Genomic DNA, 14488 nt, shown 5'->3' on the forward strand with positions numbered 1-14488 from the left:
CAGACTTCTTGCGTGTAGGTTCCAAAAATTTTTGATGGTGCTTTTTGGAGGCTGTAGAAGGAAGATTTATCATTTCCACTGTGAGATGCATCCTCAATTGTTCATCAGTTGTTCATTTTTCTAGGGTTAGGGTTAGAAAATAGGAACAATTTTGTTATCCAGTTGCATGTTAGCATAACATTTAAATTCATAGCTGAAAGGCTATTTTTTCCCCGTTAGCAGCCTGTTCCATACTAAAGGGGGGTGGAGAAACGAGAGATTACGGTCCTGGCTGCGTCTCTTAATCTAGGTCACAGAGCATCAGGGGGCAACAAGCCTGCCACACTGGGCCGGGATGCGACGGATCTCTTGCAACTACCACCATGACACCGCAGAGGCTTATATATGTCTGCTTATATATCTGCTTCCACTCTTTCCTTTTTTTTTTTTTTTAATACTTTTTTCACACGTTTGTCCTCAGGTTTACCATTAAATGTTGCCAACGAATCCCGTGAGAAAAGCAGTTCTTGTTGGGGACAATTTTTTTTTTTAATTTAATTTTTAAGATAGTCGATACCAGTGGCAGTTGATACCAGTGGCAGTCTTCACACTTAGGCCTTCAGTCATTCAACCCCTCAGAAGTACACGTATGTGTTACTGGGCTACACAAGCTTTTTTCCGGAGCATTTATGCATCAATAAACCCGCATCAGCAATTCAACTTATCATAGAATAGAATATGGAGTATAATTGAATGTATAAAATATATGTATTTAGTAAAAATAAATTAAAATGAAATGGACTTTTATCATAGTTATTTTAATTATTATAGTTATGATAATGTCAGGTTATAATAGGCCAGCAGAGAAGGACTTGCTGGCCCTGACAATCCACCACTGGTAGATACTCTTTCAGAAAGTGGGTTTTGTCATCGGAAACACCAAAATTGCAAAAATAACATTCCAGGTATTCAAATTCCATGTCTGCAATCAAATATTAACTATCCTAACCAAACAAAACAAAGTGAAACAGCTCGAAGCTTCACATTAAAATGCTGAAGTCAAACTGTAAAAAAAAATGAAGTAACTTTTCTGCCTGAGAGCATGGCCGAGTGCGATCAGGATAAAAACTTAAAAAAAAAAAACACTCCTTGACCTTTTGACATGCACATTTTCATTGCAACCGGTAAGTAGGGCTGCAACTAACTATTGTTTTAATAATTGATGAATCTGTCAATTAATCATTGAATTCCATTTGAAAATCAAATTTTGATTTTTTTTGTTGTTGTTGAAAAACATGACATTTAATAAAATAAGAAACATTTTTCCAGAGTAAAATCAGGTGTTTGCAAATTGTTAATTTTGATTCAACACAGAGATAATAATTATGCTTATATGGAAGACTACAGAAACCAAATCTTATTTACTGTTAGGAGACTGAAAATCGAAAAGCTTGGAAAATACTAAATTCAAAATGATGAATGATTAATTGTTGCAGCTCGGCAGGAAAATATTCATTTTCACAGTATTCCCACATTTAATACATTTATTTACACAATACCCTGTAATGACTAAGGGGAAAAATTAGATTCATGACAAATATAGAGTTGTGAGGGTCATAAAACCACTATTGACTAATTGATTCAGAGCATTGTCTGTGAATTTAATAAATATTCTGTTATGGCATCAGTTTTTCTCTGGAACTCATGATGTCTATTTAAGTTATTTCCTATGGGAGAAATTGTTTAAATACAAAACCGTCCGTGTCCATCCCAAGAGGACCCAGTTATCGTAATGACAAAACGTGTCGCCCAGACAGCATTTCTGAACTGGCAGTGAAACCTTATTGGTTTATTTTCAGTAGCTCTTTGACTGATTGAATGCAAAATAATAACCCTTTTGTTATGACAGATAGGATGCAGAAAAAAAACTACCTTTTTGTTCATGAGTCTGCACCAGGGAAGACACAAGCAAAAGCAAAGCTGATTTCACCTATCTGTTCAAAAGCTCATTAAGTGCTGCACAGGAGCTGCTCAAATGATGTCTGTGGCGCCCGAGGCCAGCAGGCGGACCTCTGCTGCTCTCCGTATGTCACACAGGCACATACTGGTTTTTGGAAATGAATCCAGAGTGTTACCTAACATCTCAACTGTCTATTTTCGCCTTACTTAAACACGGAGACCCACACGTAAATACAACAGGCATTATGGGGCTTGCATGGACGCTATGGGGACTAGAAAGAATGAATAATTTAAATGAACGCTCCACGCAAACGCACAGTGTCAGCTGGGTCACTGAAATGTCTTACTTTCAACTCGACGGTGAACTGCAGGAGCCTTAGCAACCTCGCAGTTGGAACTCGCATTTGGCTGCTCCCTTTGTGGCTCATCGCATCTCTGACTCATGTCTTCTAGACTAAAAATGGTCAAATGCCGCGATTCACTCACGGCACGAAAATTAAAATGTTAGGCCTGAACCAATAGCTGAAAATGAGAATCGCTCTGCCAAAAACTGAACAACAGAAAGGAGAAAAAATGTAAACTTGGAAACAGACTCTAATGTCACATGCAGCGCCCTGCACAAGCCTGTAAGTAACTGATGAAAATGAAATACATTAATAAATAAATGTTGTAATAATTGGATATAACAACGGCAAGTTTATCCTTTATTTGGATTCATCGGCATATCAATCACTAGAACGGAAATCGAGTTATTAGATTGGCTGTTATTAGAGTGATTAAATGGAACTTTTATCGTAATTAAGAAAAATATCATAGTGATTTCACCCCATCTTTCTTCTTGATATCTAGGTACAGGTCAATAAATTGGGAGCAGTTGGTAAAATTTTCCTATTTTTGGAGATTGTACACAGAGAAACAATGTGCCGAGAACCTGGGGTCAATTTTTTTCCATAGCTCCGGGAACCCGCATTTTGAGGAAAAAAAACAAAACAAACATTTGCAGCGTAATTCTGTATTTCACGCTTCAAAACTGTGAATTTAATAGAAAATAGCATGAACACTAAGCTGGCACCACTTAACCGTTTTCAACATTGCTTCTTGGTTTTTCACCTTCTTTTTGGCTCCCCTTTGAAATTTGCGTTTTAATCCAGTGGCCCCCTCCAATTGACCGGTATCCATACATTGGCATTGTCTGAGAACGAAATACTCATTTGAATGCACCACATATGTAGTTAGCTAGCGGCGATCGCTAATGCCAGAGACTTGTGCTGTATCATACAATGGCAACATTTTTGACTAGTAGTTTCTTTGCGTTCTTAAGTAGCGATTGAATATAAATGTTTTGTCTTCTTTTTTTTTGTCTGTGCGTGGATGTTATGTGATGCCAATAAACATGGAGTCGCGAGGACTCAAGCTAGCCATTCTGCTGCCATTGCTATGAAGTACAACTTCAAAATAAAACTAATAATCAGTCAGACAGCCTCAATAACAACAGATCATTATTACATTTGACAGGAAGCCACTCTTATTACAGCTCTTACACTGGCAGTTGTTCATTGATTGTGTGACATTGTTTTTGCAGTATAGTAAGCACAATTCCATTTAATGAGCAATGTACAACACTACAAAGTAATGCAGGCATGCGTGTCTGTCCCTATGGAGCCCATGCCCAGCCCCCAGCTTCCTTCTTACATACACATTTTGAATTTAAGCCCTCACTGAATTAGTGCAGCCATATGTCAGATATGTCGGCAATTGAAGGCTTTGCAAGGCTATTAATGGGGGATATGTGTACTCTCAGCCCACAAAGTCAGGCTGTGTGCATTTTTAAAAAAAATCTATTTGGCCCTGACCAATTAATTGGTTGGCTGTTTAAATTTGCCCATTATGGCCTTTCAAACATCAGCCAAAAATGATTGGCCGATATCCGATATTTGCAGATTGTTTTAACGTTTTTACCTTTATGCACACTAACCATTATTTAGTAATGATAACTTAGAGTAATACAATGTGCAACATATATTAAGCATAGATGTTTTAAACATGATCCCCACCAATCGACTAATATACTAGTAATTTGTGTTATAACACAAACATATAACAAGAATTATGTCCTTATAACCTCCATAATTGTGCCGCAATGCCGTCTGTGAACCATGAAGGAAAGTGTTGTTGTTGTTTTTTTTAAACATTATGTAAAAAAAATGTAATCAGTTGGGCCCTACTCATGATCTGTGATACATGTATTAACATTTCTTGAAATTTACATCTACTGAATACATAAAAACAAATTCCTTTAAAGTTTGATTAGAGTCGAGATGTAACTCGCTAATGTGTTTATTTGTAACACACAATAGGGTTCAGGAAGTCATTTGTCACCTACGACACATTGCTAATGACATCTAGAGGGAAATGCTACTTTGAAAAGAAAAGCAAATCAAGAAAGACTTCCTGATGGTTTCTGATGGATGAGGAAGTGATACTCTTGCATAGTTAAACACTATGCTTGGCTAGCCACTAGAATGATTCAAAATGACCATGACAACAAATAAAAAGGTAGAATGGCAGCATTTTACTTTTGGACCTTCCCATAGGTTGCTTCAAGTGTTGTCTGGGTCACTTTTTTGTTATTTATTTATTTATTTATTTATTTATTTTTGTAGCTGCTGTGACCTGTGTGAAATTCCCACGTGAGAGTCTATGGTTGCTTGAAGTGTGTTGATGTGTGTGAAGTGTAGTGTGTCAGGTGTGTCAGCCACACCTCTTGTTTGCCCTTGCCCAGAGGAGTTAAAGTGGAGTCACGTCTAATTTTCCGTTAACTCCCTCCACTCCTTTCCTGCTCCCCCAAGGCCCTTTGCGTGAGTGCATGCGTGTGTAAGTGTGACTATGCATGTAGTGTCTGCATTCCTTTTCTGAGCTCACTTAGAAACTAGCATGGTGACTGAAACGCAAGTTAGCCACACCCTCATGTCCAGCTCGCACAAATGTTATTGTTAATTTTATCAAACAATAATTGTCCTCTCAAATAAAGTTTTTTAAACTATTTTTTTTAGGTTTTCTAATGCAACAACATGGATGCCTTTCTCACAATTATGAAAGAACATAACTTATTGGTGATAAAAAGAAAGTTTGTTCCTCGTTATCATTGCTATATCTGATTATAGTGCTCAAAATGCTGTATATTTAAATACACAATTGTGTCAGAGCATCCAGGAAAACATTTTTGTTCTGTAACTGTTCAATTTCATTGAAAATGTATTACTCTCATAAAAACACAAATAGCATCAACCATCCAGTCACTTGATTTTGTTGTTAATTGGGGAAGTCTTTTTCCCTTTTCGCCATTGCAACACTGAGTACGTCTGCATAAAAGGCATGCAGAAAACTGTGGCGCAAACTTGGTTCTGGTGGAAATCTGAGGCGGATATTTTTAGTTGACCTTTTTGGACTTAACCGCCTTGGTCAACTTTTTTTCCTGCCCTTGTGTGAGCCTGCTTGTGACAGAATGTCACTGACAACAACATGGATTGTTGCTTAGAAAGGTTAAAAAAAAAGGGGAGTTGATCTTTGTATGGCAAATAAAGCAGCGATGGTTCAGTCAAAACAAAGAGGGCCATGCTCTCTTCTCGTAAAATTACGTCTGTTGCGTTTTTTTGTTTTTGTTTTTTTTAAACCAAAATCACAGTCAGACAACTTAGCATGTCGTCATCTAAAAGGGAGGCTGTTTTCTATGAAATAACAGCTTTAAAAATCAGGCATGTGTTCGGATCTTTTTCACCGTGCAGGTGTCCAATGCGATTTTGTCATGTTGTAGAAAAGGCAAGCGAGTGCGATGAAGGAAAAAAGCAAGAAAAGGGGGATAGTGGTCGGCACTTAATTATAATTCAGACTGAGTGCCTGCTGGATGGAGGGAGAGAGAGTTGCTGCAAATGCAATTCATCTCAGCTGGGCAATGAGTGAACCTTGGAAAACGCCTCTGCTTTCAAGCTTCTCTCTTTTCGGTTGTTAAAAATTAAACGGAATCACTCTCACTATTGCGGTTGGGATGAATGCATGCTATAGCTTGGAAAAATTTGATTGTCGACTAAAGAGCGGACGCGACTCGGTCACTGTGGGAATTTGGGTTAACGAGATGGGGCCTCGTCACCCCGGCAGAGAAGCGCTTTGCCTCCCAAGTAGACACAAATTGATTCTTTTATCACATCATTCAACGAGTTTGTTTTTGTTTGGCTTTCCGTTCTCCCCCACCCTGGGAGAATGACCTAGCATGTAACCTTTCTTCTTATTTTCAACCCCAGTAGATTATTCAAAACTAACTGGTGCACTCTCAACTGAATCAGCTGGAGACATCATAACTTTTACATGAGCCTCTTCATTTTAGCAATATTCTTGTTTGAACAAGGATGGACTCGGATGGTGGTTCGGTCTGCTCGCTTCTTTTCTTGAAAATAATGCCCTCATAACCACAGATAGAACGAGCTGCTGTTAGCAGCAAAAGGGGCTTTTTGCTAACAGCCAACTAACATCCACCTTCTAGCTTGCAACATTACGCTACTTATTGTAAGTACGAATATGGCAGATAAAAATGCTTATGTGGCTGACAGATCAATTGTCCTCGAATTGTGAAAAAAAAACAAAAAAAAAACGTTTATACGACTTATCCATACTTTTGGCCTCGTCACGTCTTATATTTGGGAAATTCTGATTATTGATAGTTGTTACAGAGTTGTTGTCTTGCAGAATGAGGGGGAAAATGAGTTTTCTATTAGATATGGAGGCTGAAATTCATTCAGTACTGTGTGTACGTGGCTCATGGACACATCGCCAATCACAACGAAGCGCTGCATCATCCACTATGCCGTTTGCTAACTTTTTTCTCTGGATCCAACAAAGCTCAGTGCAGCTCTGCTTACCTTGCAAAACCACCACAAGCTAGTACACAATTACGATTAATGTTACCACATTTCCTGTACAGTTAGTATGTTTTAATGGCTAAAATACAAATTGGAGGTTGACCAACATCCAAGTATAGACCACATTCAGCAGCTGTATTTATAAATCCATTCTTATGGCTAATTTGTCAATCTGTTTAACTCTTCAGCTGCCTGAGACGGACGATACCCTTAAATGAAGTGGCATACAGTACAGCTGAATTTCAATTCATCCAGATGGAAGAGTGATTACTTAGAGATTCATTTAATGCTGGTCCAGCCCCTCCCCCCACAAAGACGCCATCTCCCACTCCCCTTCCGCAGTGAAACTGCCTGTTCACATGAGCTAAAAATAAATCATGTGACTGAGCTAGGCCAACCATTCTGTTCATGCATTACTTATGGTACTGTTTACTTTCTTCCATTTTTTTCCTCAGAGAAAATGATCCCCGTGCCTTAAACCGTCGGCTTTCAGGCTAGTACCCTCATTGTGTGAACAATTAAAGTCAATCACCTTGACTACTAAAGGAACATACTTATAAATATGTCTTTATTTCCTCAAATATTTACCCTCTACACCTCTATACTATACATGATAACACAATAACTGATGAGTGAGAATGAAATAATGGTATAAATTTAAAAATGTGACATGGCTGACTTTTATAAGTTACTGTACGGCTGAAATCATACCAGAATTCCAAGTTGTGGTTTGACTGGGGGGGTGAACTTGTTCATCTTGATTGTCATAACCTGAGCTCATGTGTAGTGTTCATGTCATGTTATAACAAGCCATGAGACATGCATCGAAAGAAATTGACATACCAGTAAATTTGCTGCAGTTATAGTAAGCTACAGCGAAGCCTCTGAAATCAAACACAAACTCCCAATTGTACAAATCTACATATAATTGTTCTTTCCCATGAAAAGGAGTGTAAATAAATAATTAGTTTTTGATGATGAACTCGAACCACAACAAAAAACTACACATTGCACAGATATTTCATAAAATGTCTCACAAGTGTAAAAATACATTTACAGCCATCAACTAGGGCTGGGCAATTTGGCCATTATATAAAATCTCAATTTTTGGCAGTTACAATTTCAATGCATTTTGCAGTAATAAACCCTACAAACATTTTATTTAAAGGCTTAAAACTTTGAAACTTTTGTGAAAATATTCAGAAAATAATGTTTACTGATTTTAAATATTTTTTTTATGTAAGCTTTAGGCCTTGTCCACATATATCCAAAATCTTATAATCCTCCCCTTTTCACTTGCAAAAAAATCTTCCTCCAATAGCTGTGTTTGTGTAAACAAATTGCCTGTACACGCAAAAGCATAAGTACTCTTTAAATTCACATACAAGCATGCCAAGCCAGTAGGTGGCAGTAGAGAAGATTATTTTTTTTAACATATTGAAAAAATGTATTAAAAAATAATTTTCCGAAATGATAGATTCCAGCCATTTCTCCTTTTTTGGCCCTCAGTTCCTTGTTATGACTTGCATTGTTCGCCTGCATCTGTCGTGTCCTCAAAGTTTCATCTCAGTTTCCCGCCTTTCTCTTCTCCTCAGGGTATCACTGAATGAATCATCTTTTTTTTTTTTTTTTGCCCACTCTTTAGGATGTTTCCAAATTTAGGGCTGTTTTGTTTCCCCATGTTTCATATTTAAGTGTGGAGCTGTCTAAGGTGTATCTTTAACACTGTAGGCCATTTATGAGGGTTTTGTCATGTCTCTGTAGACTCTGTAGGTTTTTTTTGTTTTGTTTTATAATTTATGTTGCACGCACTCTAGAACAAATGGTAAAAAAACTGCATTTACACTTGTTGCTGACGAAAGATTGAAATAAAATGTCTTTTCTTGTACAGGTGACATCACACAGAAGGGCTATGAGAAGAAAAGGACAAAACTCCTGGCTCCATACATCATCCGCACCCCAGGTGAATGTCTTTGTTTTCTTCATCAACTTTACATATATAATGTATATATTCTAGAATTGAAACGTCACAGTAAGAGTTGGCATTGTTGACTGCTGCCCCCTAGTGCTATCACAAATCTACCAACAACCAGTGTTGGGAGAAATGCATTACAAAAGTAATGAAATTACTCTAATGCATTACTTTTTACTATAACACGGTATTGTAATATTCTACACACCCAAAAATATATACATGTTTCTAATGAGAATAAAGTAATGCATAAATGCATTTTTAGCCTGAAAGTGGTGGAAAGTGCCGCTTTCCACAGTGGATTCACCAACATTTGGAAACTTCTAGCAACTAGCAATAATGACATAGTAAGCTAACGCTAATTTTCACTGTACAATTGCTACTAATAACAGTCTATAACATATTTATTTGTAGTTTTTGACATTTTTAATAATTTAATTTATTTCTTTTGAATGAAAAACGGTCTAAATCTTACACATTGGCCCTTCTAAGGTTTACTTTACAATACAGATGAAATTATTGGTACTGGTTTTATGCTGAAGCCAACCTTTCCCTGGATGTGTAATGAGCTACATTTAGAATGGCTAATCTATATTTCCAGTTATGGCAGTGAGCGTAATATAAAAGTAATGCAATAGGAGTGTAATGTCTTACATTTCAAATGCAGTCATATTGTAATTTACCCAATTTGCTTCTACAAAGTGAAGGTATACAATTTTCTATTGTATTCAATATATGATAAAGAATTCATGTTTGTTTCATCCAAAGTCTTGGCAGCTTGCTGAGGTTGTGACTAGCATATCTGTCTTATAGTCAATAGCTTCCCGGTTCGAATCTCATCTCAGTGTTTTCTCCCGGTATTCCTCTCACACGAGAGGATATGAATGGCTGGAATTGACTGCAGTTATCATCACCTGAATGAAGAAAAGCACTTTAGGAAGTGCATTGATAAGCGAGAGCATTAACAGCCTAATGAAATATTAATTGATGCATTAACTTGAATTGTTCACTCTCAAAATAGATGAATCAAAAATAACCCAATTTGTATGCAAAAGGATGGCGTATGTGTGTTTTTTAAGCCAGATTTTATTTTGTTTTCCGAACAGTGGAGCCGCCCCCGAAAAACAATGTGCAGCCACCTGCTCCAAGTTCTTCTTCCAGCCATGGGCCTCCCCCCTCCAGTTCATCCCGTTACCGTGAAAGACGCTCCCGTAGGACACATCGCAATGGCGGAACCAGAGATGACCGATACAGATCAGGTGCGGAGTACAACTTAATGAAAGAGAAACATTGTTTTGTTTTTGTTTTTTGTTTTTGTTTTGGGGAGGGGGGTATTCTGATATTTAACAGAATAGATTTTTCTGTAGAATACAGTACATAAATATCGAGTATCAGATTTGAGTGCTGCTAGGTATTGGCTAATTCATGCTAGTCACAGGTATAATGGAGCCTAAACCACTGCTTAACATCAGGTCAATGTCAATGTCAGTCAGTGTAATTAAATCATTTTTTTAGTGCCCTAAGTTGACGATTGAATGTGATTTTGGAATGACATGTTGTTTGTATCGGGAGTTGAGAACAACAATGCCTCAAGAAATTTATTTTTACCTGAGGTGTTCATATTACTCAAGGACTTTTTTCAGCCCATGAGCATTCTTTTGTATGAGAATGTGTGACACTTCACACACAAACACACTTTTGATCTACAATTTTGAGTAGTGCAGTGATGTTTTCCTCAGAGACAAATTATCAGCTGGGGATCCCCCTCAATGAGGCTCCTCCCTTGGCAAAATGACATCACTTTCCGGCCATGTAGGAGGAGGCCTTGTGGGGAACAGAGGAATTTTTATCTGTGGGGGAAAAGACAGCTAAGCAGTGGATTGCAAACGGAAGATATGACACACCTATAAGCTGTCCTTATATTCCCCTTCTTATTAGAAGCTCTTCTCTGACAAAAAGACTTTTCAAATACCACACTGACCCTTTTTTATTCCGAAACAATAGGGATAGAAGTGTTTATTAACTCCCACTGGGGTGTTAAAAGCCCTAATGACTGGCACAATTGGCTTTACAGGCTTATTATGTTAAGACCTACCGAAAATGTGCTCTACAAGTATTCAAACAGAATATTAAAATCCTTGATGTATCCTCATGGAAAGTAGTGATTCAGCATCACTAAAGCAAAACATGCCAGAAACCCCTCACCGTGCTATTGCCATGGAGAAGTTGTTTACAACCTCCCAGACAAGAAAGGAATCATCCTCTCTCCTGCCGCAAATGTGTGCAAAAGATCCATCGTTATGTAATTGTGAGCTGGATTTGATGTCGTTTTTAATGCGCGAACAAAGTCAGTAGATGCTATTTGTCAGCGAGTGGGTTACGTGAACGCGTCGCTGCCCATGTAAGTCCTTCTAATGTGCCTGTGGGTGTCATCAAGTGAAAGCATCTGCAATTATGTGCGTGGGTTAATGAACAGTTAGCCTCCTCTTGTTGTGATTACGCTCTGAGCCAGAAAACACGGCCTTTTTTATGCTCGTTCCCTGACAGCGAATCATTTAACAAAAATAAATTGCAAACCTTACACAAGCTTTTTCAAAGCTACTTTTTTACAGGATAAAGCAGTCTTTATCTTTGTTTTATTTTTCTATGGATATGATAAAACAAAGGTAAATTAATAATAATTGTATTCATTTCTTGGAAAATAGACTGCTGCATGAAAGCCAACTAACTGAAAAGAAATGTTTATAATGTACTGTATAATGTAATATCAATCTCAACAATTTCAATCATTTTTTTAATGATGTACCCCTTGTGAAATATTTCTTATTTAGATGGGGAAAATGTCTCATCTTGTTTGTCAAACTTGAAAGCTCCTTTTTACATTTATTACTTTAGTACTTTAAAGCTACTTTAAAGCTTGGTATCTCTAAGCATATTTTATTCGGCAATCCCAGAAGATTTTCATTTGTTGTTTCTTCAATCCCTTTGCAGTTTGTGTAAAAGGTGCAATACAACAAATATAATGGATTATAAAGCAGTCTTTATCTTTGTTTTATTTTTCTATGGATATGATAAAACAAAGCTAAATTAATAATAATTGTATTCATTTCTTGGAAAATAGACTGCTGCATGAAAGCCAACTAACTGAAAAGAAATGTTTATAATGTACTGTATAATGTAATATCAATCTCAACAATTTCAATCATTTTTTTAATGACGTACCCCTTGTGAAATATTTCTTATTTAGATGGGGAAAATGTCTCATCTTGTTTGTCAAACTTGAAAGCTCCTTTTTACATTTATTACTTTAGTACTTTAAAGCTACTTTAAAGCTTGGTATCTCTAAGCATATTTTATTCGGCAATCCCAGAAGATTTTCATTTGTTGTTTCTTCAATCCCTTTGCAGTTTGTGTAAAAGGTGCAATACAACAAATATAATGGATTATTATTGTAACAGAAATAGATATTCTCTTTATTTTCTATTGATATGTTCTTCATCTTTGATCAGATATTCACTCTGAAGCTGTACAAGCTGCTCTGGCTAAACATAAAGAAGAAAAGATGGCTCTGCCCATGCCTACTAAACGGCGTTCCACCTATGTGCCGTCCCCCATCGAAACACGCACGCCACCAGGTAGGACGGGAAGGCACGATGGCCTTTAAACATGTCAGTTAGTTTCTTTTTATTCTAACGGCGCACCCATTTCATTTCAGACTCCTCATCGGCCTCTGAGGACGAGATGTCGATGCGCGGGCAGTTGTCGGTGGTCGTCCCGGCTCCTTTGCCCAATCCCGGCCTGCAAAGCCCCGACTGTTGGATCAACCGCCCTCCTCAGGGCTCGTCTACATCCTCGTCGGCCTCCTCCACCTTGTCCCACGGAGAAGCCAAGCCGCTGCCTCACAACCAGCCTCAGCCTCAGCACAAGCCTCAGTACCAACCTCTGTACAAGCCTCAGTACCAGCCGCAGCACCAGCCCCAGCACGAGCCGCCGCCGCCGCACACTGCCGCCGTCACCAACATGATGGCTCACACTCGCATCGGTGAGACAGCTGAACACATTTTCCACAGTTTTAACTAAATGTCAATATCATATGATGTTATTTTCAGTCATCAGCAAGTGGCAAAATGTGTTTTAACGGCACTAATTGCACATGACAAACAATTTAGTAATCAAATAAATTAGATAAAATATATTCCTGTCAGGTTCACCTAATAGACATTTGTGAAAAACTATAAACAAAGAAGGAGAAAAGGCATTCATTTCTGATCATGCATGAGGAGAACGAAGAAGGACTGCATGAATACAGTTCTGATGCATTCTGAAACAGTCTTTCCGAACCGTCTCTTTTTATTTTGTTCAGAGGTCCCAAGGTTACATGAAGGTTCCAGCCCTAAAAGGGCAAAAGTGCAGTTGGGGGGAGAAGCACGGCCGGAAACCAGTGTATTTATTTTATATGTGTGTGCATGTGTAGGTGGAAGATTAGTTTTTGTATGGCACAACACTGGAGCAAGACATTCTGCAAGATATTTTTAATCACAAGTGAAGTGACATCTGTCTGCGGTTTGAGCTTGGGAAAACTTTTCGCAGCAACCTTCTCACAGCAAAGCATTTCTTCACTGAAAGCAGTTATCGTGAACCTTCTCACAGCAAAGCATTTGTTCAGTGCAAGCTGTTATGTTGATATTAGCAAATGTATGTCAAAGATTTCCTGCGTATTATACCTACTGTATATTTATATTGCTACATTTCTTAAAATCTCAAATCGAATCTTATATTTGAGCAGGCAGGCGGGCGGATGAACAGACAGACAGATCGATCTTTATTGCCGTTACATGTGCACAACTACAAGGCAATGAAATTTTGTCCTAACGAACCATTCTAAAAACATACAATACACTTGACTGACACGGAGAGCCCGATGGCAAGCAAGGCCTGTCAAGATGCACCACACAGGACTCTCTTTCCAGAGAAAGGATACATGAAGGTCAGGTAGGGGAAAGAGAAAAAAAAAAGTCTAGTCTATGGCCATGCCCCGAGGACATAGCAAAAGCCTGGAAAAAAACGTCCCAACAAAAAGACAATTTATCTCTGACAACATATACTGTAGATGCCTTGGGGGAGGGATCTACAGAATCATATCTAAAATTTGGCTTGATATTGTGTTAGTCATTTGCAAATAATTGAGTGTGCCTTAGTACAGATCACCCCTGCAGTAAGCATTTAAATGTTCCATTTTAAACTTGTGGCATAACATCATCACTAAGCCAATGCTATTACATAATGTTTATTAACTGATATAGTACCTTCAGCTTAACTCTTGAGAGAAAAAATAATAAATCTGGACTCTGACAAAATTGTAAAAATATTTCTATGCGATCGAATGTGTTAAATCTGATCATTTTTTGTGCCACTATCCGCAGCCCCACCTGAGACCAGCGCCCCACCTCCAGATGTGACCGCAGTGGTCCTTCCAGCCAGAGGCCCTCGGGTTGACTTGCCCTCCAACGCTACGGTCCGTGGGATGAGTCGAGGGCAGAGTCGCACTAGCATGATGGAGACTGCGGACGGTAATCGACAACCTTGAGACATTTTGCTTTTGAAAGCTGTATGGCAGCCGCTCTAAATCTTTCCTTCTCAATTGAATTCCAATTGTGCCATTAAT

The 14488-nt window shown here is 38.2% G+C and overlaps 1 protein-coding gene across 4 annotated transcripts in view; it reads left to right on the forward strand.

The window, feature by feature from the left end:
* The window catches only part of dip2bb (DIP2 acetate--CoA ligase B (putative)b), a 35861-nt gene that overhangs the window by 2478 nt on the left and 18895 nt on the right, over positions 1 to 14488 (forward strand). For all 4 annotated transcript variants that reach the window (XM_088423046.1, XM_088423049.1, XM_088423047.1 and 1 more), the window contains exons 2-6: positions 8743 to 8814; positions 9930 to 10082; positions 12333 to 12458; positions 12539 to 12865; positions 14247 to 14393. In XM_088423046.1, the coding sequence (XP_088279172.1) occupies positions 8743 to 8814; positions 9930 to 10082; positions 12333 to 12458; positions 12539 to 12865; positions 14247 to 14393 (825 nt within the window). The remainder of the gene's footprint in view (positions 1 to 8742; positions 8815 to 9929; positions 10083 to 12332; positions 12459 to 12538; positions 12866 to 14246; positions 14394 to 14488) is intronic.

Source organism: Hippichthys cyanospilos, chromosome 9 (assembly GCF_059441005.1).
Source record: "Hippichthys cyanospilos isolate Australia breed blue-spotted pipefish chromosome 9, RoL_Hcya_1.0, whole genome shotgun sequence".
In the NCBI taxonomy this organism is placed as follows: domain Eukaryota; kingdom Metazoa; phylum Chordata; class Actinopteri; order Syngnathiformes; family Syngnathidae; genus Hippichthys; species Hippichthys cyanospilos.